The 27,252-nt window shown below is 42.8% G+C and overlaps 1 protein-coding gene across 3 annotated transcripts; it reads left to right on the forward strand.

Moving 5' to 3' along the window:
• Window positions 1-1,551: 1,551 nt before the first annotated feature.
• SERPINE2 (serpin family E member 2) lies at window positions 1,552-25,287 on the forward strand. Of its 3 annotated transcripts, none has more exons than XM_039557128.1 (10): window positions 1,552-1,620; window positions 15,002-15,276; window positions 16,447-16,566; window positions 17,736-17,963; window positions 18,993-19,190; window positions 21,652-21,850; window positions 21,990-22,090; window positions 23,101-23,187; window positions 23,752-23,835; window positions 24,619-25,287. In XM_039557128.1, exons 2-10 carry the CDS (start codon window positions 15,021-15,023, stop codon window positions 24,654-24,656), a joined length of 1,311 nt encoding a protein of 436 aa, XP_039413062.1. In that variant the 5' UTR covers window positions 1,552-1,620; window positions 15,002-15,020; the 3' UTR covers window positions 24,657-25,287. The 3 variants fall into 3 exon arrangements, with proteins under 3 accessions (XP_039413062.1, XP_039413064.1, XP_039413065.1); XM_039557130.1 differs by having other exon boundaries at window positions 16,450-16,566; XM_039557131.1 differs by lacking the exon at window positions 16,447-16,566.
• The last annotated feature ends 1,965 nt before the right edge of the window (window positions 25,288-27,252 follow it).

The following is a 27,252-nucleotide window of genomic DNA, read 5'->3' on the forward strand; positions in this document are numbered from 1 at the left end:
CAATGGTATTTTCCTATGTGGTTTTCATGATGCTAAGCAGTTGGGCAGATGTGACATGGTCTACCCAGCTTTCTGCCTTCATCCCTGAGAGAAAATGGATACCCAAGGGTTGTCTCTGCTAATATGAAACATGCAAAAGGTGGCTGTTAGGTTTTTTTGTGGGTTTTTTTGGTTTCTTAATTAATCTCTATTCTCAATTCAGAAATGGATCTGTGTAGAAATGATGTTATGAAGCATTTTGTGAAAAGAAGCTAAATTTTAATTAAAATTTAAAAATCGAACTAGCTAGTAAATAGCCTAAGAAATGTCCACCTCAGCTGGCACTGCCCATGAAGAAACCATTCCTGGACAGCCCAGCCTTCTGGCACCAGCACTTTATCTTGGCGTAATTCCCCCTGCCTTGGCTGAGGCTGAGCTCCTTGCCTCCATGCACTGCCTTGCTGTGCCACCTCTCTCATCCTTCTTTCCATCATTTTGGTTTTGTCCAGGCACAGGGCCCCTGTACTGAGAGAGCCATCTTGATGGTGACACAAGGCTCTCCAGCCTAAAGACCAACAGCAGCTGCCACCACTGCTGCTCTGGCTCATGCCAGGAGATGGGTTGTTTTGATTTTTTATCCAGAGAAGTCCAAACTCCTGAGGGAAGAAATGTGGTTTATTGCATACTCATCCTGTTTCTTCAAAGCTGAACTGTGCCATGCATGAAAAATTTTTTGGAGACCAGGAGCAGAAATGATGACTTAACAAGGCAGTGCTGTCCACTGCCACACCAACACACTGCCGGTTTTTCTGAAGTCGTCAGCACTACTGTTTTTGTATGAAGAGTGGAATTCCTTCTTATGCTTTGTCAGTCAAAGAGTCCAGGGCTGTCAGTCAGTGTTAAGGTTAACGCGTGTTTTCCCAGTCTACACTTCTGTCCTTGCCACACCGCTGTGCCTGTGCTGTTATGCTGCAGCAGCAATAACTTCCCTCCCTCAGATCCCTCCCGTTGTTTGTGCAGATTAAAACTCCAGTCCCATACAAGGGACGGAGGTCCTGGGTTGAGGCATTTCCTCATCCCTTAGTGCGGACATGGGTGCAGTGGGGAGCACACGGGGAGGCCTGGATGCTGCGGGGACGTGTCCCTTAGCCGAAATCCCCCAACCTCCCACCACGCCACTGCCAGGAAGGGACCGCATGGCATTGGCCTCGGGGGTCTCTGTCCCCTCACCACCCCCTGGGTCTCCTGCCGTCCTGCCGGGCCGAGCGTCGCCCCGTGGGCACCTCCACCGCTGCCTCGCCTTCTCCTTCTCCCCGACACGGCTGGTGGAGCCTCCCGCTGAGCCAGTGGGGCTGGGGAGGATCCCCGGGGCATCCCCGGGTCTGGGCGATGGGGGTCCGGGGTCACGGCCCCGCCCAACACTTCGGAGCTCAGGCCGAGCCCGTCCCCGGGGCTCGCCCCCCGCCCCGCTCCCAGCCACGGGCAGCGCTGCCCTGGGCGGGCCCGCGGCGCTCGGCGAGGGGCGGGCGGGCGGGCGGGGCGGCCGCGGGCCCTATAAAGGCCGGGCGGCGCTGCCGCGCTCCGGCCGAGCGGCGCGGGGTGGTGGCGGTCGTGCGGTGCCGGCGGAGAGCGGCGGGGGAGGTGAGCGGGGGTCGCGCTGGCGCCCGGCGGGAGGGAGGGGACCGGGGCACCGGGCGGGGGAACCGGGGGCCCCAAAGTTTGGCTGCTGACAAGCCGGAGGCCGCGGGGGTCTCTCGGGCGGCTCCTCGCCGTGCGCTGCCTGTTACCTGCCTCTCACAAGTTTCCCCGGTGCGGGTGCGTGGGCGCTGTGCCGGGAGCGGGGCTTCTGGCGCGCTGAGTTCCTTCTGCGTGTTGGCTTTTTGAAAGCAGGGAGGGTTTTTTCCCCCAAAAGAAACGGGTTTTAAGGCTGGCAGCCCGCGGGTCGCAGCATCGGCGGTGCGTCCCGGGCGGCGCGGGAGACGCTTCGCTCCCGGGTGCGGAAGAGGTGGCACTTCCCGAGCATCGGCTGCGCCGGGAGAGCTTGGAAACTGGAAGTTGCTCGCTTCATTCGTGTCTCTTGTGTGCTTTAAGAGAGAGCTTGCTGGTCTCGTGCTAAATAAAAGTAATAAATTATGATTCAGTTAGTAACTGAAATTTTCTTGGCATGTTGAATGATAGAGTAACGGGGGAGAAACAATTACAATCATTGCCGGTTGGGGAGGAAGGGGTGATATTCTGATACTGTAACAGCGTTTGGATAGTGCTGGTGGCATCATGTTGTGTGCTGAAGCAGAGAACTGGTTCGCCAAAACTCTGACCTCGGCTCACTTTGGAATGATATGGGAGCTGCTTCATGTATCGAGTTCTGGGAATATTCGGAAATGCAGAGTATGCCTCAGGAGAGAATCTTTTGTCTCTTGGTGAAAATGGTGTTCGATATTTTGGCTCAGTGCCGTGCAGTGTAGGAGGATCTTAACAGAAAAATACCTTTGGAGAAACCATTGTACTAACAAATAGGTGTTAAAATGTAAAATTTCCCATAAAACTAGGGAATATCTATTTGTGGATTAGAGGCCTCAGTGTGATTTATTTCTCTCCCCCTTTCTCATGCCTACATATGATTCTGAACATGGTTTGGCTTTTGTGGTTGTAATCGCATTCTTGGGCAACTTCCTGAAAGAGAAACCTGGTAGACTGATTTTTTTTTTTTTTTCTCACCACACTGAAAAATGACCTCTTCCTTCACTTTCTCTTGTGTGAGCATTTAGTAATGTCTTGTCCCCAGCTTGCCACAGGAATTCATTAGAAACCTGATTTTTTAGGGACTATTCACAAAATAGTACATAGGTGTAAGCAGCTGTGCTGCCGTGTAGCTTCGGAAAACAGGAGAAGCTGCAGACATCCTTGAGGAAAGTGAAAAGCAGCTGCATGCCTGCTGAGTGCTCAGATGAGTCTTTGAAGCGTGAGGTGAAGACCAATGCAAATAAAAAAGCAGAATGATTAAGTAAATTAATTCAACTGCATGCAAGATGTACTAGGTTGGAGTTCTAGCGTTTTGTGGGGTGTGATTAAACTCATGAGAATAGCAGCTGTTTGGCACAGGAGCAAACTTCAAGTGATGAATGCTAGTCCACAGCTTTTTACAATTACAGACAAGTTGTATGTCAGGCAACCTATAAGCAAATTTTGTCAGTGCTCTTGAGATGCTGAAAAGCAGCTTCTCTGGTCATTGCTGTTTTATGTGCTCCCCAGCTATGAGGATGACAGAAGAACTCCGCTTTGATTGGTGAAATGGCCATCACTATAGACACACATATATTTATATCTATATATAGCTCTATGTATCTCATGTGGGAGGCAATAGAAACTCATGTCAGAACAAAAAAGGGAAAACAGAAACCTGCAATGCATTTTGTCTCAAGGTGTATACAGAAGTGTTGAAGCTTCTGTTTGGTGTTGTCATTGACAACCAGGAGAATAGCATGTCTTAGTGGCATGTGGAGACTTTTAGTCTGGGTCTCTAAATCACACAGGCAGAAATGTGTTCCTGTCCTAGAGCTTGCCAGCATACTGTTAGGCAGAAAACTGTCAAGCAGGAGCACCAGGTATTTTTAGACTAGACTGAAGTGTGTGTATGTGTGTGTGTAAAAATATGAAAAATAACCACCTCACCTTACTGCTAGGATTTACAATGGAGGTGCACAGATATTGCATGCATCCACAGCAAGGGATCTGTTCAGAGGGAGCTCTGGCTAGAGATTTGTGTTGCTGCTCTGGTAGTGGGCACAGCATCTACCTGGTTCATGCACCTGGTTGTGGCTTTTAATTCTTGATAGGCAGCCACTGTGCTCATTCTTGAAAAAGCTGAGGCTCGGTGGAAGGTTTTTGTTGGAAGCTGGGGCTAGGGTTGTCTGGGCTGCTTGAATTGCTTAATCACAAGCATGCATGAAAGAGCATGCTTTTGTAATACTAATTAGGGGGGAATTCATTCTAATCATCAAAACATTTCCAGTAACTTGGTATGTTAACTGAATTCTGCAATTCTCTAGGGTCAAAGGTTTTATACATGAGAAGACAGGGAAAAGATGGAGTAATCATCGCTAATCTGTAAAGTGTTGCTAGATACAGTCATCTTTACGTGCCTCTGGGCATCTACCTGTGACATAGCTAACAAATCACGTTTTACAGCAAAGTGCTGGCCTGTAAGAACCGTGTAATTCAGTGCACCTATACTAGCCATAAAACTCTTTTGAATAAGCAGAGTGATATAAAGAATTGCCTCTTCTTGGCTTTGAAGAGCAGGTAGTGGGAGCATGGGAGTAGTCAATCACCTACATGTGAATTTAAAGATTTAGTGTAAATTTAAAGATTCAGTGTAAGTTGGGGAACTATGAAAATATAAGAATGTTTTTATTATTATTAAAGTAGATAGCTTCTTTGTGTAAAAATGAGAAAGCTGAATATGTGCAACTATGTACATGTTCAAGTGTGTCTCCTCTGTGATGATTAAAGTGGTGGGAGGAGAGCAAAAAGAGGTCGTAGCATTCTACAGCTGTAGCTACACAAATGTTTAAGGTGGCATGCTATAGGGAAAAAAAGCTGTCCTGTGTTCTGCTTGTTCCTATCTCCCTTTAGGGATAGGCTCTAGTTCGTACTTATGTGAATACTTCTTCAAGCAGAGCTGAGGTCTCTGCTGAAGTGAGAGCCAGTAATCGTGGACAGGAAAAGGATGGGGCAATTTTAGTGGCAATGCTAGCCATAGGTTCTTGAGCTGTTTGTCATGGCCTTGAGATACACTTAAGTGCTAACTGAAATGCTTTCTAAATCTGTTAGCACCTCTCCTCAAGCAGTGTCTATGGAAAAACATGCATTTTGGCAGCTGCTGTATCTTTTCTGTGGTCTGGTGTTCACCTTTAATGGCCAGAAGGATGTTTTTTCCCTTATTTTCGGGCTGAAATCAGAAGGTGCCTCGTGCTGGGGTCCAATAATTATGCCACAAAGCAGTTTAAGTATGAAAGCATATTCATCTTGTGGAATTATCTCCCTTGGTGAAAATGTCAGTTTTGCTGACCATGCTCAGCTGTGTGACATAAAGTGTGGGCTTCAGGCAGTCTCCTGTTGTCATCCTGGGCTTTAGAAATTTCAGCAGCCTGAAATTCTCTTTAGTATTATGGGACCATGAAAGCAAGGCATCAAGACTGATTGCCAGTGAGTTCTGAATGGAAGAAGCCTGTTTAAGGCCATGTATATGTAGCGGCCTTGGCATGCAGGTAGGTTGGTTTGTGAGAAACATGAGTTGCCAAGAGACTGTAAGCTACAGTCTTCAATACCACTGGAGTCTCCAGAAGCACTAGTGAGAAATGCTGCTACATTCTAGCTCTTAGTTTGGCTGATGTACAGGCGATATGAATTTATGTTCATCAGCTATGTGGCTTTGACCAAGCCTTGATTTTTACTTAAATGCTTTCTGTATTATTTAACAACTTGCACTTTAAGCTTCTGTTCCTGTAGAAGGGCATGTTGTGGTATTTAGTGATGTTTCTCACTGCTTCTGAGATGGCTCTATCATCTGGTGTGAACTGTAAGCTTCTGCTGGCCAAAGGCTGAGCAGCATTTGAGGTTTTTTGTTTTAATAGGAGAGGGGCAGTTTCCCATTAGCTCTGACAGGTTACAGGTACAAAACCAAGAGGAGAACTGAACATAACTAACTTTTCCTCTTCCATTCTGTTATCCTATAACTTTATATCCCTAAGCAATCTGAGAAATGCTACGTAGAAGTTGGTGTATTATCTGTTAGCTATATGTCTCCATCTTGCTATACACCCTCCTCTTCCAGAAAGAGTAGTTCATGTGGCTGTCTCAGCAGTTAAACAAGCTGAGGCCTCCAGCTGCTCTGGCAGCTCAGTTGAAGAGGCTGCTTTCCCAGCTAATTGCCTACTTCCTCTGCAGAGGTTCGTCATCTGCATTACAGAAATAGTGATGGACTCTGTGGAGGCTTCTCAGCCAACACGGCTCACAACTCAGCCTACAAACTCTCAAGCTGAACTGAATCAGACAGTTTAATATATCAGGTCATGACCTGCTCTTGGAGAATTCTTGTGCGTAGTTCATACTCAGTTGTTCCATTTTTTACTATGGAAATTTAAGTCTTGTCTTCCCAGAAACCTGTAGTAAAGCCAGTGGGATCAGTCGCAGTGAGGTCAGTTTAACAAAAAGTGTGTTTTCTTAAGTACAGGTCTTTAAATAGCTGGTTAATAGCTCTTATTAACTGGTTAATGTAAGGTTCTTGCAGATGACTGAGGAGGTGTCTGCCTGAGCATGTGGACGGGGTTCCCAGCACAAGACTTCATTTCTGCATCCTTACAGAATCTGTGACTTCTGATGCTTTTGTGGTTGGCTACTTCTGCTTCTGGAGCTTTGAGGGGAAAAGATGAATATAAGTGTATGCTTGCTGTATGAGTGTTCTTATCCTTTTTGGGTAACCTTCAAGCTAGGGCTGGAATGGCTGAGAAAAGGCCACTAAAAACTAGTATCTCATGTTCCTATGAGTTTAGGTCTGTTTCAGAAATGCTGTCCTGTATACAGAAAATCAATATACTTTTTTCATCTTAAATGTTAATAACTTGGCTACATTACACTTTAAGGGTTATAGATTTGTTATCTGTTTTTTCGGATAAGAAGGTTTCTAAATTAGCTTGCAAATAGGAAGTGGTTGATTGCTAATGTTGTACAGTGTGATTAATAAATAAATAAAAGGCTAGTCACCTAATATTCTGCATATCTCTAACCACAAGTACAGTAAATGGTTAGAACAGTGTTCCTGATCTCTCCAAGTATTTTGTCACTTGGTAGCATTCCCTACTTACAAATGCTTAAAGTATCAGGTCTTGGCTATCAATGAGTTTGTGTAAGTACATGTTTTTTATGAAAGTTCTCGTTACAAACAGAGAATACTGGAATTCCAGTTTATTTTTATGGTGAAATGACTGTATTGACTGTATCTATGTAACTTTAGAGAACTGCCTATACTGTTACTGCCACAGTCTTTCCTCTTGTAGGAGGAGGGTTAAGTAAAAACTTAGTAATATATTGAATTACTTGAATTATTTTAAGTGAGGTTTCTTAAAGTCCTCTTGGGAGACTGTCTCCCCATCTTCTGTTACCAGTTGGGCATCTCTAAACCCAGCATGCATTGGCTTTGGTTAGATGTTGTGTGTCTGATAGATCCTGCCACCTCTCTTAGCTTCCCAGGAGTAATAAAAATGTAAATAATGTAAAAATATTATGGCTCCATAGAAAACCTAATTTTGGGGCTGTAAGCCCCAACTGAACCATAGAGTGTGGAGTGATGGGCATTGGGCTTTGGAGCATTGTTTAGTAGGAAATACAAGTACCCCTTTTGTAGAGTAACCTAAACCTAAAAGGTGTAGAATCTGAAGGCAGTCATCTCTTTTCTACTTTGCAGCAACAGTGGGTGTCAAAGCACTACTGAAATTTTCACTATTGACTTGAGGACTCCATTCTATACCTTTAGTTTTCTTTATTTTTTATACAGATATTTTTTTCTTTGCTTGACAGTTCTTTAAGTCCAAGTGTTACAGATATTGGTCTCTTAACCCTTCTGAAGAAGGATGTATACTGGAAAGTTCTTGGCATTCAATCTTCTGCAAGTACAGCTTTCCACACAGTTCCCAAGTGGCCATGGAGCCATCTCCACAAGTCTGTTTCTACTCTCCCAGCCTAATAGGTGCAAGAAGCAGGGCATGGGTCACTGGCCAGCAGATTAAAATTTACTGGAAAAGGAGAACCAGATTTGTTTGCGCTGCAGGGATGTAGTGGTGTGAGAGTCTTGCTGTCAGATGGCGCCAAGATACCTGCAACAAGTGAAAATGAGTGAGGGTACTGGGTTTCCCTTTAGTATTTTTTAAGGAAGAAAAGATGGTAAAATCCTAAAGCACAGGGGAACTTAGGGTGAAGGTGGTAGTGAGGTGCCTGATAAGACACAAGCCATTGTTAGTCCAGCACCTTTTGGACTATTTACTTCATAAATCTGTACTTACACAGCCCATTCCAAGGAGTTAATACCCTGTACCTTATTAATGGGAGCTTGCAGTGCTGTAGGCTTGCGTTTGGCTCCTAATGAGCCTGTGGTTGCATAGTGAGCATTGTTAATATGCAGTAAATGTGGGAGCTGTGGTTCCGTGAGGCCTTTCTTCCACAAAAAAAACTGTAAGTGGGAGCTTGAGTTTAGGTAAATGCTATGATTGTTGAAGCCCTGTTCCCTCTACTGGGGTGAATCCAGACAAGGAGCCTCCCCACCATGTTGTGAAACACTGCTGTGCTCCCTCTTTTGGGGAAACTGGTTCTGCAGCATTAGTCTTGGTGAGCTGATTGTCCCATGCGTGTTTCTTCATTATGTTAAAATAACCACATTGCATAAAGAGTTTAAGATCAACCAAAGCACTTCTTTAATAAAGGGATACCAGTAAATTAAAAACATAATTCTCTTTAATCTTCCTGATACTGTAAGACTTGATAATAAATCTTGGAGAATTCTGTGGAAACTCTACTTTAAATACAGGAATAAATAATACCTAGAAACTTAAGCAATAGTAGTTGAGCTTACAGTAACAAGAGAACACATAAAATTTGAAAATGGTGATAGAATTGTGCAGTACCAGAATAGTCTCCACAAGCCCCCTGCCCTGTCAGCTCTATTTGCTTCATGAAGCAGAGCTAAAGTTGGCTTTTTAAATCACGTAGAGGGATGGAAGTAAAAGCAAATGATACATAAATGCCTATCTATGTTCTTGAAACTCTGAATAGTGCCTGTGTAGTTGTTGTATGGTCACAGCTCAGTGGTGAAGTAAAAAACTCTGGTCAGCTTTGCGTGATGTGAAATTGATCTTTGAACTACCATGAGTCACCACCAATGCTGTAGAAGACAGATACTGGTGAGAAAAATCAGTCTGGTTTGTGAACTGCAGACCCTGGTCATGAGGCTGCAGACAGTTTGAAATGGAGCTTGTCTCTCTGCACTTCATGCTTACCAGAAACTCCCAAAAAGAGGTGGTGGTCAGGACTCTGCTTAAAGAAGCACTAAACTCTAACTTCTGGCTCATGTGGGAGCAGTGCTTGGACAAAGGGATGGTTCCTGTGTGGGACCAGCTGGTTTTACAAGCTGGTGCTCTGCAGGGAAATTCCCACTTGGCAGGGGAGGCTTGTTGGACACAGCTGAACAGGCTTTCCAGAATGCACAAAAAGCCTGAGAGAAATATGAATAGCAGAGAAAGGATTAAGGTTAGGAGAGGAAATCTCCAGAACCAGTACCATGCTTTTTGGACTCATGTGTAATGGTGACTGTAGTACCTGAAGCCAGACTGATATCTTAACATACAAAATTATTTCTTTAAAAAACCCATTACTTCCAGCTTATCTCTGTGTACAAGTTATGTTTATATCTTGTTGACAGTAACTTACTCCTCTTCAGAGCAATGTGAGTACTGAGCTGTTTAAAAGCTAGCAATCATCCTTTCTTGGTAATGCTCTGCATGTACTAAACTTTCCAGGTATTGAGTAATAATGGAGTTGTTAGGTTAAAAGGGAGAGCCAACATTCAGGACATACCAGGAAATGTGGAGGAAGATGAAACATTTCACAGATCTGTCATTTCAGAAAACTCAGAACTTCAGCAGGCTGAACTCGCGTTCAGGATGAGGAGTGGATACTGACGCTGAAGGCTTTGGTATGGAAGAGGCTTAGGCGAAAGGGGAGTTAGAACACCTGTGAGGTGGGGAGAAGCCTACCAAGAGGCTGGAGTGTTTTACCATGCTTCCAAGTGGGCATCAGCTGAAAAACAAGACCCACCATATGACCTTCCCACTGTAACCGGAGTGGTCTCATGTCTTGGGAGAAACAATTGCTGTGTGTTCATCCAGCTCCTTTAATGACTGTTAACAAGTTTGGTTGAGTATTTATTCAGTCCTGCTGGAGGGAGTTGGTTAAATGCCTGAAGTGAAGCTGCTTTCTTTCAGCTCATATGTCAATTGAAATAAGACTTTTAAATTAGTCCCCCAGATGACAGTGGCTGGAAATGTCAACATCTCAAACTTGGAGATCTCCCTGAATGTTTGTTCCAGGCTGACTTTCTCTGGGCACATGGGCTGCCCAGTGCCTTCCCGTGGGCTCAGGGGATCTGAGGTTTTTGGGCTTAATACAATAACACCAGCAATGCTGTGAGACTGCTCTTCAGTTTTGGTCCCTTTAGCTGTGCTTGCTGCTGGTTATGGCTAGTCACAGAAGTGCGGTCTGGTGTCTAAACTTCCTTATGCTTGATATGTCTTTAAAGAAACTACAGAATCAATCTTGCAACTGCCTTTTGGACTATACATTATTGCTGTTGAAGTCAGGCTTCAAAATAAACATTTCGAGGTGTCTCATAGGGAGTGCTGTCATTACAGATATCTAAAAATCTATGGACAGTTCATTATTTCACCCTCAATCCACTGGAAAGTGTTCTTCAGCCTCTCTGGGAAAGGCCTTTTCTCCAACTTAGATATTAAATATGCGTATTTTTTCAGATCATGTTTTTGCCTCTGATCTTGAACCAAACTAATTTCTCTTCTTCTTCTTGGGAAGACTGCAGCAGCTTCGTGTGGCTCTCTGAAAGTGAGGTCCTCCCTAAGCTGTTTTTTTCCTGTAGGAAGATCTTCATTATTAGCAGTTTTTTGTGCCTGGGGCTGAAGATGTAACTTCTCCCTGCTCTGCAAATGCTTTTCTAGACATAGATTAAACAGTCCATATTAATACAGCTTTGCTTTTGTAATAGGCATTCTATAAATGCAGACTGAAAGCATTCATGTCCTCTTTGTTAATATAACTACTTCCATAATAATTTCATCCAAAAAATTTAAACTAGGTACTATGGGGATGATCTGAATAGCTGAGCCTAGTGAGAGTTGAATATGCTGCCCAGTATGTCTGAGAGTTAGTGTTTGCAACACCAGCTTGAAGCTGAGGTCATCCCAAGATTGGTAGCCTGAAGACTTTTCGTCATCTGTCATGAAACAACACAGAACCATTGGTGTAGATAGGACATGCTGCTGTTTTCTTCCTCTGCCTTCCCCAGAGCTCTGTGCCTGACTGGAATAGTTGTCTAAAAATTCTCTTGTGGCTCAGGCTAGGCTCTGCAATTAGATAGAGGTATAACTGGTACTTCAGTGTGATGTACAGGAATTGGTGTGCTGCTGTTCAGTGAGGCAGGGGGAGTTGAGTTCTCGGTGTGCTTGCTGTGGAAATGGCATCTCTCATACAGCTGAATGTGTGACACTGATCTGTTTTGCCCAGAAATTCTAGCATTAGGGTTAAGAACTGGGTTTGCATAAGAAATTGCAATGCATGATAACACTGGCTACATTTCTTTGAGTTACTGACAGTATTTCCATTGCGTGTTAAGAAGTTTAAATTGTGGATGTTGTCCTTCCTGTAACTGCTCAGTCTAAGAAGTGGGCAGCCTACCCTTGAAGAGGGACATTTTTATTTGCTCCAACATCTTTCAAAAGCCCACATTTATGTAAATGAATTCGCCTATACACCTTCCTTCTTCTCAGTGAACTTTGTAAAAAATATAATGGTCATAGGCAAAGAAATGCCTGGCTTGTATTTTTGTTTCGTTTTCTGAAGCATTAGATTCAGATTTAACTATCACTAAGGTTTTAGCTTCAGTGTTATGAAAGCTTGTTGATATTCTGTATAGCAGGTCAGCTGTTTTCCATCCTACACATCATACATCCTTTTGGATTTCTTCCCTCAGCACTGTACTTAAGCTGTTTCTTTCAGGATATGCAAATACACTTCTTGTTACTGAACCGAAGTTGAATATAGTGAAATCCATGATGGAAATGTTAATTATAGGGATGCCACTTCTGCTCAAAGATCCCGTTATCTCCTCAGTTACCTGGTTAAATTACGCAGTGGCCATAGCAGGACCAGGCCAAGAAGTGACTGCTCTGTAATTTGTGATAAAAAGTGCTTTTACTCTTCTTCTGTGCTCAGAGCACTGTACGACTTTGTTTCACTTATTGAATAGGTATCTGCTAGAGATTGTGCTCCAAAACAGAGAACAACCCACCTTAATGGTGTGTCAGGAGGGAGAGGTTAGGCAAATGTGGAGAATTCTGGGGAAACAAGATGTGGGATGTAATTGGTTGAAACAAAAAAAGAAAACCCACCAAAATTCTGCAGCAGCGGCCTTGGGAGCATAATTGGGTTGTTTTGACAAGGCTTCACATGTCATGGGGAAAATGCCAGGCTGTCACCCTGAGTCTGGCAGGGACTGTCACCAGTGAAGTAGAAAACTTGGAGGCTTGCAATATATTCTGGGAAAGGCAAGAAGAGAAGTGTCTGACTTCCTTTAGGCTTGTGCAGATGAAGTGCATAAATGACAATGAAACATTGTTTTAGTTGATTTCAAAGTCTCCTGTCTCTGCCCTCATAGTCTTGCCATGCTTCTTGCTGTATAATGTGTCAAGGGTAGATTGCACTCAAAATACCAGAGTTTCCTTTGGTTTACTGTCAGGATCAGGTGGAGCTGCCTTGGTCAAGAGCAGGGTTTTCAAATTGCAGCTCAAACTGTGCTCTGTGATTGTTATCTGGCATGGTCCCTGTCCCTCACTGCATGGGACAGGCTGTATTGCACTAACATGAACCGTTGCTTGGTTCTAAGTGCAAATAGTAAGACTCCGTAATAGTTTTACGGCCTTGAAGTTTCTTTTTGCTGAGATACTAGGTCAAGGTATAAGTCTGCTTAATATCAGGATTAAGAATTTGTTTAAATTACCCCTTAGGTTTCCAGGTTAGGGAGAAGAGATGGTCACCAAACCAAAGAAAACCCTTAGCCCTAAATCTAGCTTTTCTTGGAGTGGTAAGCCACATTTGCCTCCTGCAAGGCAGCATTGCTATCAGTGTGGAGCTGCTGCCTGTGAGAGAGGGAATCCTTGCCCTTAAAAACAAAACTAGATGGTTCAGGTGGTTTGTGTTAGTATCGAAGAACACTGAAGAATATTCCTTAACAATTTAAATTTTTTTTTTTAAATGCAAGTTTACTTTTCCTGTCAGGCTGTTGGCTCTCCCCCATAACATCTTCCTGCTGTAGCTGGTGGTGAGGGGTGCAAGACAAACCTAGGAGTGACTTGTGTGACCTGCCTCAGGGGGTCGGGTGGTGCTTGGGTTTTCTTCCTGCAAGGCTCAGCTGCAGCTAGCCCAATCCGTTTTAAATTTTGGGCTAAGCTTGAGTAGTTGCAGTTGATGGCTGGTATGAAGCTCCTTTGGAAGGAATTGTACTTAAGTGACTTCAGAATTGCTTGGGGGATTAGTAGGTTGATGGAAAAGACTTAATTATTGGGTGGGCTGTTACCCTGCTTTGTAGGACAGCGTTTTCACTTTTTCTTGCCTAACTTAAATCAGTCCAGCAAGTTCCTCTGGTCAGAAGTATACTAAAGTTGGGTTCTGGGGAGAAAGATGTCTAAACTCCTGCATTATTGCATGTTTAGCATTTGGTTTATTCTGTGCTGCAGTGACAAACTTTGACAAAGCCAATTCTGTCCCCTCAAATGATGTAGAAGAAAGTGGAAATGCTGTATTTGTTGCTTTCAAGTGTTTTAGCACAGTTAAAGTACATGCTATTAAAAGATGATTAAACAAATCTGTACAAACACCAGCTGGTTTTCTGATAGTCAAGTGCTCCAGCATGGTTTGAACTCACAGTGTAGGTAGGCTGGCGATGGCACAGCTCCTTGGGCTGTGTGGGAGGAGGGTGGGAATGACAAGGCTGTGGCTCTGCTGGGCCCCAGCACCCTGGGGTGCTGCACCTAGAAGAGCAGTGTGCCATGCTGCACAGGGGGCTCCGGGGGAGCAGAGACCTGTTTTTGTATTTGTTATGCAAATAACACTTCATTCAGTTGCACACCTTCTGCAGTCTTTCTTCTGAAGTCAGCTCGGTGAGGAAACAGGCTCCTGGCTGGTCTGGAAGTGGAAGTCAGTTCTGTTAACTGTGCAAATGAAATGTCTTTAAAATATTGTGAACAGGGAATGTAATTTAATGAAATTGGACATTATTGCATGTTTCTCTAAGTGTCTCTTTGCCCTAACAAAAAAAGGGGTTGAGTGCAGTTTCCTGAGGAGGAAATACAGCCTAGTAGTTACAGTGCTCAGTTGTTGACATTTGGGCTTGGTTCTCTATGATCAGTTGCTGGGAGGTCCTGAACAAAATGTTGCTGCTTCTGCTTCTTGTGCTTCAGTTCTTAGGAGCTCATGGGTAATGATACTGAACTCTCAGGTGTTAGACCTGCAGATGAAGATAGGCCCATTTTGAATGTTAACTTCATTGTGTATTCATTAGGTGCTCTATTTTCTTAAATGGAAAAGTACAGGTTGAAATCCAAATTTAACGTTTGCATTTTAAAATCTAAAATTTTCCTCTACATTCCTGTTATTGAGAATGTCAATTATGCAGCTAACTCTTTATTGTTCTAGGCAGGTGTAAATTCCCACAACAGAAGGTCCGTTTGCATTATGTATATATGCTTCTGTTCGCTGCAGAAAATTATCTATGAGGTGTACTGTGCATCACATTGTAGTGGGTGAGGACCATACCACAACACTTCTCAGCACTCAATTCTTCTAAAGGGCAATCTAAACAGAATGCCAAGGCTCCTTTAAACTGAAACATAAAACTGTCTGAACTTGGGTGTGGTGGGAGGTAGTCTCCTAACTTGGTGGCTTTTGTCCTTTATCTAGGCACTGATATGTAGCTATGTCATGATTATCACTGCATCTGGAAATCCCTAGACTTAAAATCCTGGTAGTGGTAAGTAAAATGAGGTGTGAATCCCATTGCCAGAGCTCTGTGAATGGTGTGTGGCATGTGTGCAAGACTTGCCTGCTCTTCAGGTAAATAAGAATTTAGGTTAAAAATGCTGTACTTGTGACAGCTGACTTAACTTTCCTCTCTGTTTTCTTACAGGTATCTCCAACCAGGAATCATGAATTGGCACTTTTCACTCCTCTTTGTTCTTGGGACTTTAATGTCTGTATGTTCCCAGTTCAGTTTTTACCCTCTGGAGGAGCTAAGCTCTGATGTTGGAATCCAGGTCTTCAATCAAATAGTGAAAGCTAAGCCTCAGGACAATGTTGTTGTTTCTCCTCATGGGATTTCGTCTGTCCTGGGGGTGTTGCAGCTGGGAGCTGATGGCAAGACAAAGAAGCAGCTGACTACTATGATGAGATACAGTGTAAATGGTCAGTGATCCTAAGGTGGTTTTGGGTGTGTTTTGTCAGACTCTTCATGATGTATGAGATGGCTTTCAAAATGTGGTAGATTGCATCATGCACCAATTAGCTCTGTTTACCAAAGCACAAAATGGATGTGCTTCAAGTTAAATGGCAATTTGAGCATGGACATGTATATATACCTAAACTGGCTTGTAAGCAGCTTGGTTAATGACCTCAGGGCCCTGTCTAGAGCTGCCAAATTGGTATTCCAGAACGGGGTGGATGATGGTCCACTGCTAGCTTTGAGCAGGAAGGTGGCGGTATCTATTTCAGGCTGTACTGAACAACTTTTAATGTGCCGTTCCTTAGATAAGAGTGAGAGGATATTTCTTGGCACCTCACTGAAAGCAGTGCAAACTAACCATACAGTTGATACTTTCACTTTACTCTTCAGTTTTGTTTGTGTTTCTGCTGTCAAAATCCATGTATGTGTAGTTCTTGTAGTGCCCTCTTCTAGAAACAGCCATTTCTGCTTTCCTGTGCCTGACACTGCATGCATCTGTGTTCATATTCTTCTGCCAGTGTCTGCCCCTTGAGAGGGAGTAGGCTGAAGATTCTTCCTGCTTTAATTTGCATGCTATTTTTGTGAGTGTTTGCCAGCAAGACTTAACATCTTAGTGCCAGCATTCTGCCTTACTTCCAAGAATAGAAAACCCTCCAGGAGGTAAGTGCACATTTAAATCTTCAGCAGTAGTGTCATATAACATGTTGTCCTGTCTTCATTTGCTTTGCTGTTTTGGTCCTGAGTTTAAAGTACAACAAAATGATTTGACACCTTAACATCTAAATGATGTAGATTGGAATCTCTTCATGGGATAATCAGCTCTAGGAGCATTTGAATGCTCAAAATCTAGGTACTTGCAAAAATGTTAAAGCATTGTATCAACTGGTTTTATTTGGCCTGCAGACTTCCTAATCCTAACTGTGAGACACAGAGGTTCTCAAACACTTTAAAAAGTAGCCACTACCTGGTTAGAGACTTTTTATGGGATGCTACCTATGTCCTTGCACAGGTTTCCCCTGCTCTTGTTCATGACTGTGTTACAGTCCTTTGGCAACTGCAGCAACTGCTTCTTCGGGAAGGTAATAGTTGAAAAGTATTTAATTTGTCTTTAGCTGTCTTTTAATGCAATTTAGCAGCTGGAAGCAAAGAGGAGAGCCAGCATCATGAGACCAGCCAGCTCTCCCCGGACCACCAGAAAGTGCTCCGTGGACCACCAGTGGTCCACAGAATACAGTTTGAGAACCTCTGTTATGGTATGTTCTCCAAAAGAATTTGCCCATAATATTGGAGAGTGAACATGTAGAAATTCATACTAATGGTGCTGTTAAAGCATTCATGATACTTGAAACAGCAAAGCCATCTGAGGCTTTTTCTTACCTGCAGCTAAGAGAATAACACTGAACTAATTTATTCCCTTCATATCTCTTGTTTGTCTACATAAGAAAGTAGTCAGGAAATGTTTCTCCCTAAATTGAATTGGGAAACAGAGGGAACCCATTAATATAACAGCAGTAAAAACAGCCACCCAAGGATGCTGTTCAATACAGTGGTTGAACATGAAGTTGCCTGCCTGGCATTAACTTCCTTGTGTAGACAAGCACTCCCTGATAAGCCATAACATGGGAGAACTGGGTATGGTGAGCATAGCAGTTCTTCTGTGCTGCCATATGCTTTCCCTCACACACAGTGAAGGAGCTAGCAAGCACTTTGTACAATCTGCTTTCAGGTCCTAAGGATCTTGACTAAGCGCTGGAACCAACTACTTTCCCTTTTCTTTTTTAGAGGCAAGCTCATGTGTTAAGGGATTAAGTCCTGCTTGTAACTGTTTTAGGCCAGGACTTAGTCTTTGAGAAAACTAAGACTCAACTTGAAGTTTATTATAGAAATCTTGACAGCTTCCTTTATTCTCCAGTAAATGGAAAGGAAGTAAAGAAAACAATTTTTGCTTTACATTCTGAGGCTCAAGACCATTTGGTATGCAAATCCTGCTGAGCTCTCTGAGTGAGCAGGCTGACCCTTTGACTTTCTTTGTCACTGTCACAGAACTGACAAGTGACCTGGCTTACATGATATGAAATATTTTTGGAACAGTTTGTTCTGTGGAAGAGCATGATTTGTAGCTCTACACTAATATTTGAACCTCAGTGTAATCCCAAGCACTGTCTGTAACATTCTGAGCAGACAGCTAGAGGTGCAGTGGGCATCACAGTGGAAGTTCATGTTTTTGCTGGGAATCAGTAGCGTTCTGCAGATGAGACATCAGAAATGGGTATTTTGGAAGTCCTTTCAGAATGCTTGCTTTGGTCTTTCTTTCCTAGTCCAGACTTGATGTCTAACCTTTCATGTCATTAATAGTTGCATATAAAGTTACTGTTGGTTTATCATGTTATTCTAAATTAAACTTGCTGTTTTTTCCAACTAGGAGTTGGTAAAGCCTTAAAGAAGATAAACAGGCTCATAGTCTCAAAAAAGAATAAAGACATTGTAACAATTGCTAATGCAGTGTTTGCAAAGAGTGGCTTTAAAATGGAAGTGCCTTTTGTTACAAGGAACAAAGAGGTGTTTCAGTGCAGTGTCAAGAGTGTGGACTTCGAGGACCCAAATGCAGCATGTGATTCCATCAACCAGTGGGTGAAAAATGAAACAAGGGGTGAGTATTGGTGAGTGCCTTTGTGGTGTCTGAGACCTCCAATTCAGATGGAAATACTGGAGAAAGATGGGGAGGTAGAGAAAGCTCTGTCCTGTGGCTTAGAACTGTCTTTTAGCTGGCATTAGTGTGATGTTTTAGAGCTGGTGTGTCAGGAACCAGCAGTCTTGTTGCCCCAGAAGATATGCCTGTCTGGTAGCCTGGAGGGATGTGTGTCCATCTGTCCGTGGGATCAGGGGAGCTTTTACTCTTCTTTGCATTCATATAATTGGTGAGAAATCCAAGCAGAGTTCTCTTAGGTCCATGCTTTATCAAGCACAGAAGATGCTTTCAGGCAAATCAGATGTTCCACTCAGCAAATCAGACTTATGAGAAGCTGTAGGGCATTTCAGCTTTTGCTCTGACTGCCCTAAACTGTCCTAAGATATGACCCTGTTCTTAGGACTCGCAGTTGGTGGAGGATTCTTAACTAACCCTGCCTTGACAGAACTCCTCATGCTTCAAGCCTCTTGAACCAGTTGTCAAGCTTACATACGCTAAAGCCAGAGATCGTGTTTTGCAGCATGTTCCCAGTCTAGGTGAACTACCTGTTTGGTACCTTTTGGAGCTAAAGCAAGTCCCTCCTGGATGTGAGGAGTGTGTTAATGATGTTGGATGTGGTATTTGTGAAATGAGGTTGTCAAATTCTTTCTCTACCACATCACCAGTTTTGCATAGTAATGTTGCAAGCAGTGTGTGAATGGGGAGGTGTTTCAGCTGAAACTATTCCAAGTAGTCTTGGATCTGCTCACATGCTGGAAAGGGTAAAGCCTTGTTAGTTAAAACATCGGACTGTCAGCAAGATATGTTTGATTTCTAGTTATCCCAAACAAAGGATACCATTGACTTTATGAATTTTAAATATACTGCCCAATGAGGAGCTGGCACACTCACAGATCAAAGGGTCTAAAGTAATACGTGTGTCAGGTTGTTCAAGAACAGTTGTCCAGTGTTATGACAGCAAATGCTCAAGAATTCCTTTATTTCTTCTAGGTATGATTGATCAGATTGTAGCTCCAGATGATATTGAAGGCAGTTTGACCAGACTGGTTCTAGTGAATGCTGTGTATTTCAAGGGCTTATGGAAATCACGATTTCGACCTGAAAATACAAAGAAACGCCCATTTTATGGAGCTGATGGGAAGACCTACCAAGTTCCTATGCTGTCTCAGTTGTCCATCTTCCGCTGTGGTAAGCTCAGTGACTCCCACTACCACCAACAATGGGTGTAGAACTTGCTCTTTTCTTCAAAGTGAAACAAGAGCTTGCTGTCTGTGTGGTGTTTAATGGTGTTGCTTCTTGTAGCTGGTATAGAGGGATTGTGTTAGAGAAGTGTCTCCTGCTGCTGAGGCATGGGCAAGGTACTTAATAGTTGCCTTAAGGTTGAACACTGTCAAGTATTGCCTTATCCTTTGCCTTCAGAAAGGAAAGTCTGAAGTACCCAAATTGAGAAGTTTGCATGTTAGTTAAGCTTTGGTGTAAGAAAGAAAAGTACATGTTTATAAGGGGTGAGAATAAAGGAAAGCTGCTAACAGGCAGAGTGGTGGAGGTTTACCTGATGGTGAGCTGTATATAAAAGAGAGATTGGAGTAGAATCAATTTATATTTCGCTGCAGATAGAGAAATGGGACTTGCACAGTCCCCAGTCCTGTGGGAGCCAGAGGAATGCAAGGTTAGAATGTTGGCTGTATCTCCCGAGGTGTGAAACTGCTCTTCAGATTGAGTCACAAGTGAAAAGAAGTTCAGCAGGTTCTGCCAGACTTCCATCAGAGACTCTCAGAGCTGACACCAGCAGCTTGATGTGACTGACAATGTACTTCAGAGCTCCAGTTTGCAGCCTTATGGGGATTTGAGTGGTCAAAGTAAGATGGATGCTCTGATAAAAACTTGTCTTGCATCCTTCTAAGAAGTGCTGCCTGGAACTTACTTCCATGTGTACTAAATACAGTCTGAGACATAGGCCTGAGAATACAGCTTGCTATAAATCAAAAAAAAAAGACCCATTGTACCTTTAAATGCTTAGTTTTACTGTCAGCAGTGCTCAACTAATATTAGTAGATTTATGTTAAAGTAAACAGCTGTGACTCTGTCCCAAAGCTGTATATTAGAGCAGATGTAATGTAATACTTCAAGTAACTGCTGAAAGTGTGAGCAGGGGGAGGTAGGGAAGCCTACTGCTGTATATACTAATAGTGGAGTTTCAAAGAAGTTCATAACTTAAGGTGGGATTTAGCAAGAGTATTATATTGAAGGCTTTTGACTTCTGATGCTGGTTAAAATATCCATTCTGTTGGCCTATGTTTAAGCTAGAAAAGCTATAAAGGCTAGAAAGGAAAAAAAGAAATATTGCTGAGTTAGGACTCATCTGAGTTTGTGTATCTCTGGATTTCCTAACACAGGGCTTCTATTTTATTCATGCTTGCAAAGGGATCTTTAAAAGTTTAAATTTCTTAAGTATCTTCCATCCCATCAGCTGACTGAAGCTGAACTCCCCTCCTGTTTAGTTTGCCTCAGTAATGACAGCAGCATGTAGCAAATCAGGAAAGCAGCACGTACCTGTTGGACAGTTGGCCTTGTGTGACTGTCCTGAAGCTGACTTACACAACCAGTGTTAGGTCTGTGGGCTCTAGCCTGAGAACCACTGCCATAATAAAAGGAATAGTGAAACTGCCAGCTTTGACATGATTCCTGCACAATAGAGGCGCAATACTGCCAGTTTTGTAGCAATAAAAGTTTAGGGCAGGTTTCATGACCCTGGCAACAAGATTAAATTTGTAACGAAGCTGTTGATTTTCAGCTTGGGCTGACAAGTACAGATTTAGATGAGAAAAGGGGAGAGACAATAAGATCTTGCTGCTATCCTAAAACTTTGCCTGAAATCCTGTCTGTAGCCAAACTGACAAATTTTAACTTGAAACTACTATAAAAAGCCTTTGCTTCCCAGGCACATGCCAGAAATCCCACCTTAAGCAAAGGGAACTTGGAGGAGACGGCTGCTCAAAGACAGTCTTGCTGTAACTTGGATGCATTGCTATCTCCCTCTAGCTCATCTAATTGGCCTCTTGCACTGCCTCGAAGTGGCTGCTTTCCACTGTCTTGAAAGACATCAGATTGCTTCCTAATCAGATCCTTATTAAGCAAGAAAATTGAGCAAATGCAACAGACTACTTCAGAAAGGAACCAGGAGCTCTTGCAATAACTCTTGGAGGAAAAAGCTTGTCTGCAAGATCTCTTCAGTTTGGAAAGAGTCTGCTGCTATTCCTTGCTTTTTTAATTCTCAGTTCACAGTTGGTTCTGGTACAGCTGAGATCTGAAGCAGAGATCCAGCTAATTCACAGACCTGATCACTTCTAATGTAGCTGGCTTGCAGCTCTGGGCTGCTGAGATTTATCTGGGAAAACAAGTATGTATGTCAAATGAGTATTTGCTCCATGGTGTCTGTGCTTTATGTCAGACTAGCATCTGTACAAAACCCATGCCTTTCAAAGAGCTGCCCAGAAGGAAGTCTGGGACTTTAGAGTCAGTTTTGAGATGTGGGCAAAGCTTTTCTAACAGACTCTTCTAGCAGTAGTTGTGTAAAGGTAGAGATTTAAGGCTGTAAGGGCTACAGCTCATTAGTTTGTTTGGGTTTGTTTGTTTCTATTTTTTTTAGGCACTACAAGTACCCCGAATGAGCTGTGGTACAACATCATTGAGCTGCCATACCATGGGGAAATGATCAGCATGTTGATTGCACTACCCACTGAAAGCACAACACCACTCTCTGCTATCATCCCCCACATCAGCACAAAAACAATAGGAAGCTGGATGACAACCATGGTAGCAAAAAGAGTGCAGGTTATTTTACCAAAGTAAGTACTTATATAATTAATTTCTCCTTCAGGTAGTGTTTGGGGAGTTATTTATATGTCTCTCATCTGCTACAGGAGAAGGAATACTTCTGGTGACTTTCCTGCATAATACTGATGGATTTTTTGTTGTTCCAACCAGATTCACAGCAGAAGCAGAAACAGACTTAAAGGAACCTCTGCAAGCACTTGGTATTACAGATATGTTTGACCAGTCAAAGGCAAACTTTGCAAAAATAACAAGTAAGGGGCTTTTTTGTTTCAATTCATGGTGGTCCTTCATAGTTTCTAGCTCTGAATAAAGTGCTGCTTTACCAATGCAGTTGTCTGCTTTCTCTTGGCTAAGTGTTGCCATGACACTGGAGCTGGTTTTATGTTGTAGCCAGTGAGGCATGACTGCTTGCTTCTGTTCAACATTGCAGTGGCTTTTTTTCTCCCTTATCGTACATTACAGCAGTAAATCATGCTGGTCAGCTTCTTAAGATTTGATATTGCAACCTGAGGGTCTTGAGCATTGCTAAAATCTTTGGTGGGACTTAAACAATACCATACCTTAGTCTGTAGCAAATACTGCAACTACAGTGTGTAACCTCTCCTGAAGTATGTGTTTAGTGACTTTTTCTTGAGCTGTAGGAAAGCATGTATGAAAAACATTCACACTTTAAGGGACTGAACCAACTCACAGCTGTGAATATTAGTATCTGAAAATGGGGTGTAAACACTTTTGAACTCACAGCTGTAAAATGTCATCTTGCTTCTCTTCTCTGCTTTCATTAAGATCCTGATTAGCTTCTATAGAATTGTCTAACAAAAAAGCCTACCTCATTCTGTCTTAATTTGAAAACAAATTCCTGTGTTTCACTGAAAGCAAGGTGTGTTGCTAAGTGCTTTTTTTTTCCCTGACATTGAGACAAATGGGAGTGTAACTTAAATTCAGATGGCGTATTTTCTCAGGTTTTTTTAATTAAAACTAAAAATGCATGTGAACACTTCTAGCTTAAGCCATTGATAAAAAAAACTTAGTAAATGGGGAGGAACGAGGAGTAAGATATGTTATTCCCTATTTTTGTAATTACTCACCGACTATTCAAAGGTACTGCAGTAGTGTTCTGCACTGCAGCTTTGGGATTCCAGCAGGATTGTAGCAGCTTTTAGTATTCTGAGCCATGCTAACAGAGCCACTTAGCTACAAAGTACTTCAGGACTCTCTCAGTGAGTTTTACTGAAGGTGCTGTTCTCCTTGCGTCCTTCAGGAACAGAAGGTCTTCATGTATCTAATGTTCTCCAAAAGACAAAAATTGAAGTTAGTGAAGATGGAACCAAAGCTTCTGCAGCAACAAGTAAGCAACTGTACTGATAACTGTCAGACTTGGGAAAACGCTGTTAGAAGGCTATTGCACTAAGCAAAGATAGCCCACTTGGAGATCATTGCAGGAACATACACGGACTCTAGATCAGTTAATGGGTTTTATGTAATATCTCAAGGAAATCTCAATTTGTCAGTGTTGATCATTGTAAGAAATATTAACAGGCTTACTTCTAGAGAAGTGCCTTCTCATATCTCAGACTTTGTGTCAGGCCACTGACAGCATGTTCTGGCTATCCAGGTTACAAAGAGGAGTAAGCTACTACAGCCTTTGGGTGACAACCCAAGACTTCCAGCTTTCTGTTGGTCTTGTGTTGTGTCTTTTTAATATGCTTCCTGTAAGAGTATCATGTGACCTGTGTGGCTTGAAATGTCCAAGTTGGTAGGTTTTAGGCATTTGTCTGCACCTGTTCAAGCCTATATAAATATATATACACACACATACCTGTATATCTACAAGGAAACTTTACTTTGATAGGGTATGTAATGTGTTGTGGTGCTTGATTTGTCTCACTCTAAACCTTATTTTTTTTGCAAGCTGCAATTTTAATAGCCAGGTCATCCCCTCCTTGGTTCATAGTAGACAGACCATTTGTATTTTTCATCCGGCACAACCCTACAGGTAAGCAGCATTTGTAAGTACTTTTTGGCTTAGAAGTTGAGTGTCAGCTATGTAATAGTGACAAAATAAGCCTGGAGCTACTGAATAACTATTAAAAAAATCCTGCAAGTGCATTTTTATGCCTTTAATTTTAGATTATTTTATTGGGAATACAACTTGGAACAGGGGAAAAAATACATATTGGCTGCCCAGTTAACAGAAACAAGCATGGTAGGTTTGTGGGTATAAAAGAAGTCTTTAATTGTCATAGTTCCCCTGAGTGCAGAGGAAACAACTCTTTACTGATAGTGAATTGGTGAATTGCTGAATTGCCCAGTTTTCTGGGCAGTCAGGTAGTGAGGGCCAAGGCGGAATAGGGCTTTGGGGATCCAGGGTGCTGCTCGAGCCTGCTCTGACCAGAAGGGAGTGTTGCAATAGAGTGCTCACTGCTTCTTTGCAGTATGGGCTGGCTCTCCTAGAGCAGAATTGCCCTTCTTGCAGTGACATGCGTGTGATCACTATGTCAGTTAGAAGGGGACAAGGTGCAGCTGCCAGCACTGGGGGAAGAGCAGGCTGCTGGCAGTAGTCCCCATCCTGAGGCTCTGCAGAGCATCAACAGAGCTGTGTGTCTCTAGGAATAGGAGGTGGCCACCTATGCAAACATGCTCTTCCCTGGGCGCTCAGACCTGGGGTAGGCTGGACAAGACTGATGACATGGCTTGGCTGTGCTCTGTGGACTTCATGCTTTCATGGGTAAGTTTATTTACAGATGATGGTAATCCTTGTTTTTGTTTCATCCCTCAGGTACAATCTTGTTTATGGGACAAATAAACAAACCTTGAATGTGGAAAATACTTCCTTCAAGAAGTAAACAGGCACACCCCTGTTCTGTTAAATATTTTGTACATTACACTTTGACTTCACTCAAGAGCTAGTTTTAACCACTGACTAGGTTTTGAAACAGGAGTCAACATAGTTCTGGCGTTGTGGGGAAAATACAGATTGAAAACTACAGTATCTCTTCAAAATGTCTAAAAGATTCTCTAAACTACTGAATGGTTACCTATGCTAACAGCTTTTGAGCTTTTTCTGTATCTACTAAGAATTTTATGTATGGATTTTTGTGAGAGGATTTTAACAAAGAATGTTAAACGTTTCTATTAATGTTGGTTTCTTCTTGTGTGTGGAAAAGGCCTAATTTTGTAGATACCACCTATCAAGATTACTTTTGGTTCTTGAGTATCTTGGTACCTGGACATTCTTGGTAGAAATAGAATAAAAGTTCTAGCAGTTTTTATATAGTGCATGTATCACTGAGAGTTTTAAAACTAATGTGGTGTTCAATACACATCGCATTGTCCTGTCTCATTGTAATGTAAACTTGTCATTGCTAGTATACACTTTCTATTGGATTTAAATTTTATATTTGTTTTTGTACAAAGGAAAAAATAAAACTGCATTATGAACAGTCAATGTTGTGGATTGTGGATGTGCTGATGGATATTGGGGTCCAGAGCCCCATGTACTTGTTTGAGATTTACTTCTAAGAAGGGTGAAGAAGAGTGGTTCTCTGAGACTTTTTTTTTTTTTTGGGGGGGGGGGGGTGTTGTTTGGGTTTTTTGTGGTGGGTTTTGTTTGTTTGGATTTTGCTTGTTTGTTTTAGTCCCTCCTTGTGATGACCTTTTTCGCTGAAGTCATTCTGCTGTGGATGAATTATCCATAGGTTTGGTACCTGAAGAGAACTCTATTTTGCTGTGCCCAAGTTACTGCTGAAAACTGCCCTGTGAGGACATCTTGGTGCACCTTTGGGGCCTTTCCTCCTGTTCACCGTGGTGCAGTTTATATGCACATGGGCATCTCTTCATGCCCTTTGCAGGACTCCCCTGAGTGCAAAACCCTTTTCAGAAGATATGCAGTAAATCCCTTTGGCTTGTCTCAGATGGTTCTTTGTTGTACTGCTTCTGTGGCAACTGAGGGATTTGGGTGGGTGAGGTAAATCTTTGGCTGCTCTGAGGGGCACACAGGGAAAGGAGGCTGCTGGTCTGGGGGGAGAAATTCCTGCAGCCTCAGCCCTGGTGGAAGTAGGTGACTGTATCATGTATCCATAAAGTGGAGGGTGAATGAGTGTTGAGTCTCTTGGTCAGGTAAGAAAACAAGATGAAGAGAAAATGCTTCCAGCTGAAAATACCTGAATGTGTTATGCATGGCCAGTCCTAACCCAGTACAAACCCCAGGCTGAGAGCTCATAATATGCTGCCAGATATTGAGTCAATCTGCTTGCCTCTCTTTTCCTGCTTGAGTTAAACATTGCAATCATCAAGAAGAATAAATCTGTAGGTGTTTTATGGGATGTATTAGCTGCCTACCACCCAGTTCTCATAAACTGGGAAAGGGGTGCTCCTGCTGCATGCTAAGGACTAGGTCTGCTGCAATAGGTGAATGGAGAAACTAGCATGGCCTCATTATCTTCCTATCTTGTTGAAGAGAAAGTGAGCCCTGCAGGTGGAGAAGGCAAAAAAAAAGACAAACGCCAAAGTAACAACCAAAAATAACTAAGTATGTGGGTGGTGTAACTAAAGAGTCTGGTGCTGAGCAGGAGAGCTCTCCTGGCTAACCCAGACATACCTGCCTTCAGTTCCTTGTGTCTCATGGAGGGAAGGAGCACAAGTAACAACGGAATAGTTACTGGGCTGTAAAGTTACAGTGACACTTGCATTGGTTTGTCTTGTATCTATCTTGGATATGGTTTGTCCTGCAAGAATAGAGAAATGTTGCCTCACAGAAACTACAGAGCCAGGACCTGAGCTGGGCTTACCTCACACATGCATTGTGTTTTTTTGACTACTGGGGTGCAAGACATCATCTTTGGGCTCTGAAGCAATTTGGGATTGTATTTTAGAGTAACAGCTGCTGTTTTGATACCAAATTAAAATTGCAATATGAGAATTAATTTTCCAGTTACTTCTATTTAATGTTTGTGTTAAGAATTCAAATATTACAGGGTTGGCATTCAAACTGAACTCCCACAGGACTTATACACAGCAGCAGCGTCTGCTTTGGGGCAGCAAGCAGGCTTGGGATTAGGTTTGGGCAAGGAAAAAAGTGCAGTGACATAAGCTTTCAGGTTTGCATTAGCACAGTTTCTACATAAACAACTGTCAGTCCCTTCTGTTAGTCCCGAAATAATTGGCAAAATAAGATGATTGCTTTAGAGCAAGAACAGTGAGTAACTGGGTATTTTTTTTTTTTTTTTCCAGAAGTGAACAGTGAAGAGGGTGGCTTGGCAAAGGTGAACGCAATTATTTAGTCTGCTGGAGCCAGGACTACCTGCCCAAGCTGAGCTCTGAGCAAACTGATGAGGAATGTCACATGTAGCAGCTACTCCTGGTGAGCTTCAGTGTCCTGCAGTACAAGGGTGAAATAATGTCACCACTCAGA

This window comes from Corvus cornix, chromosome 9, assembly GCF_000738735.6.
Source record: "Corvus cornix cornix isolate S_Up_H32 chromosome 9, ASM73873v5, whole genome shotgun sequence".
Taxonomy (NCBI): domain Eukaryota; kingdom Metazoa; phylum Chordata; class Aves; order Passeriformes; family Corvidae; genus Corvus; species Corvus cornix.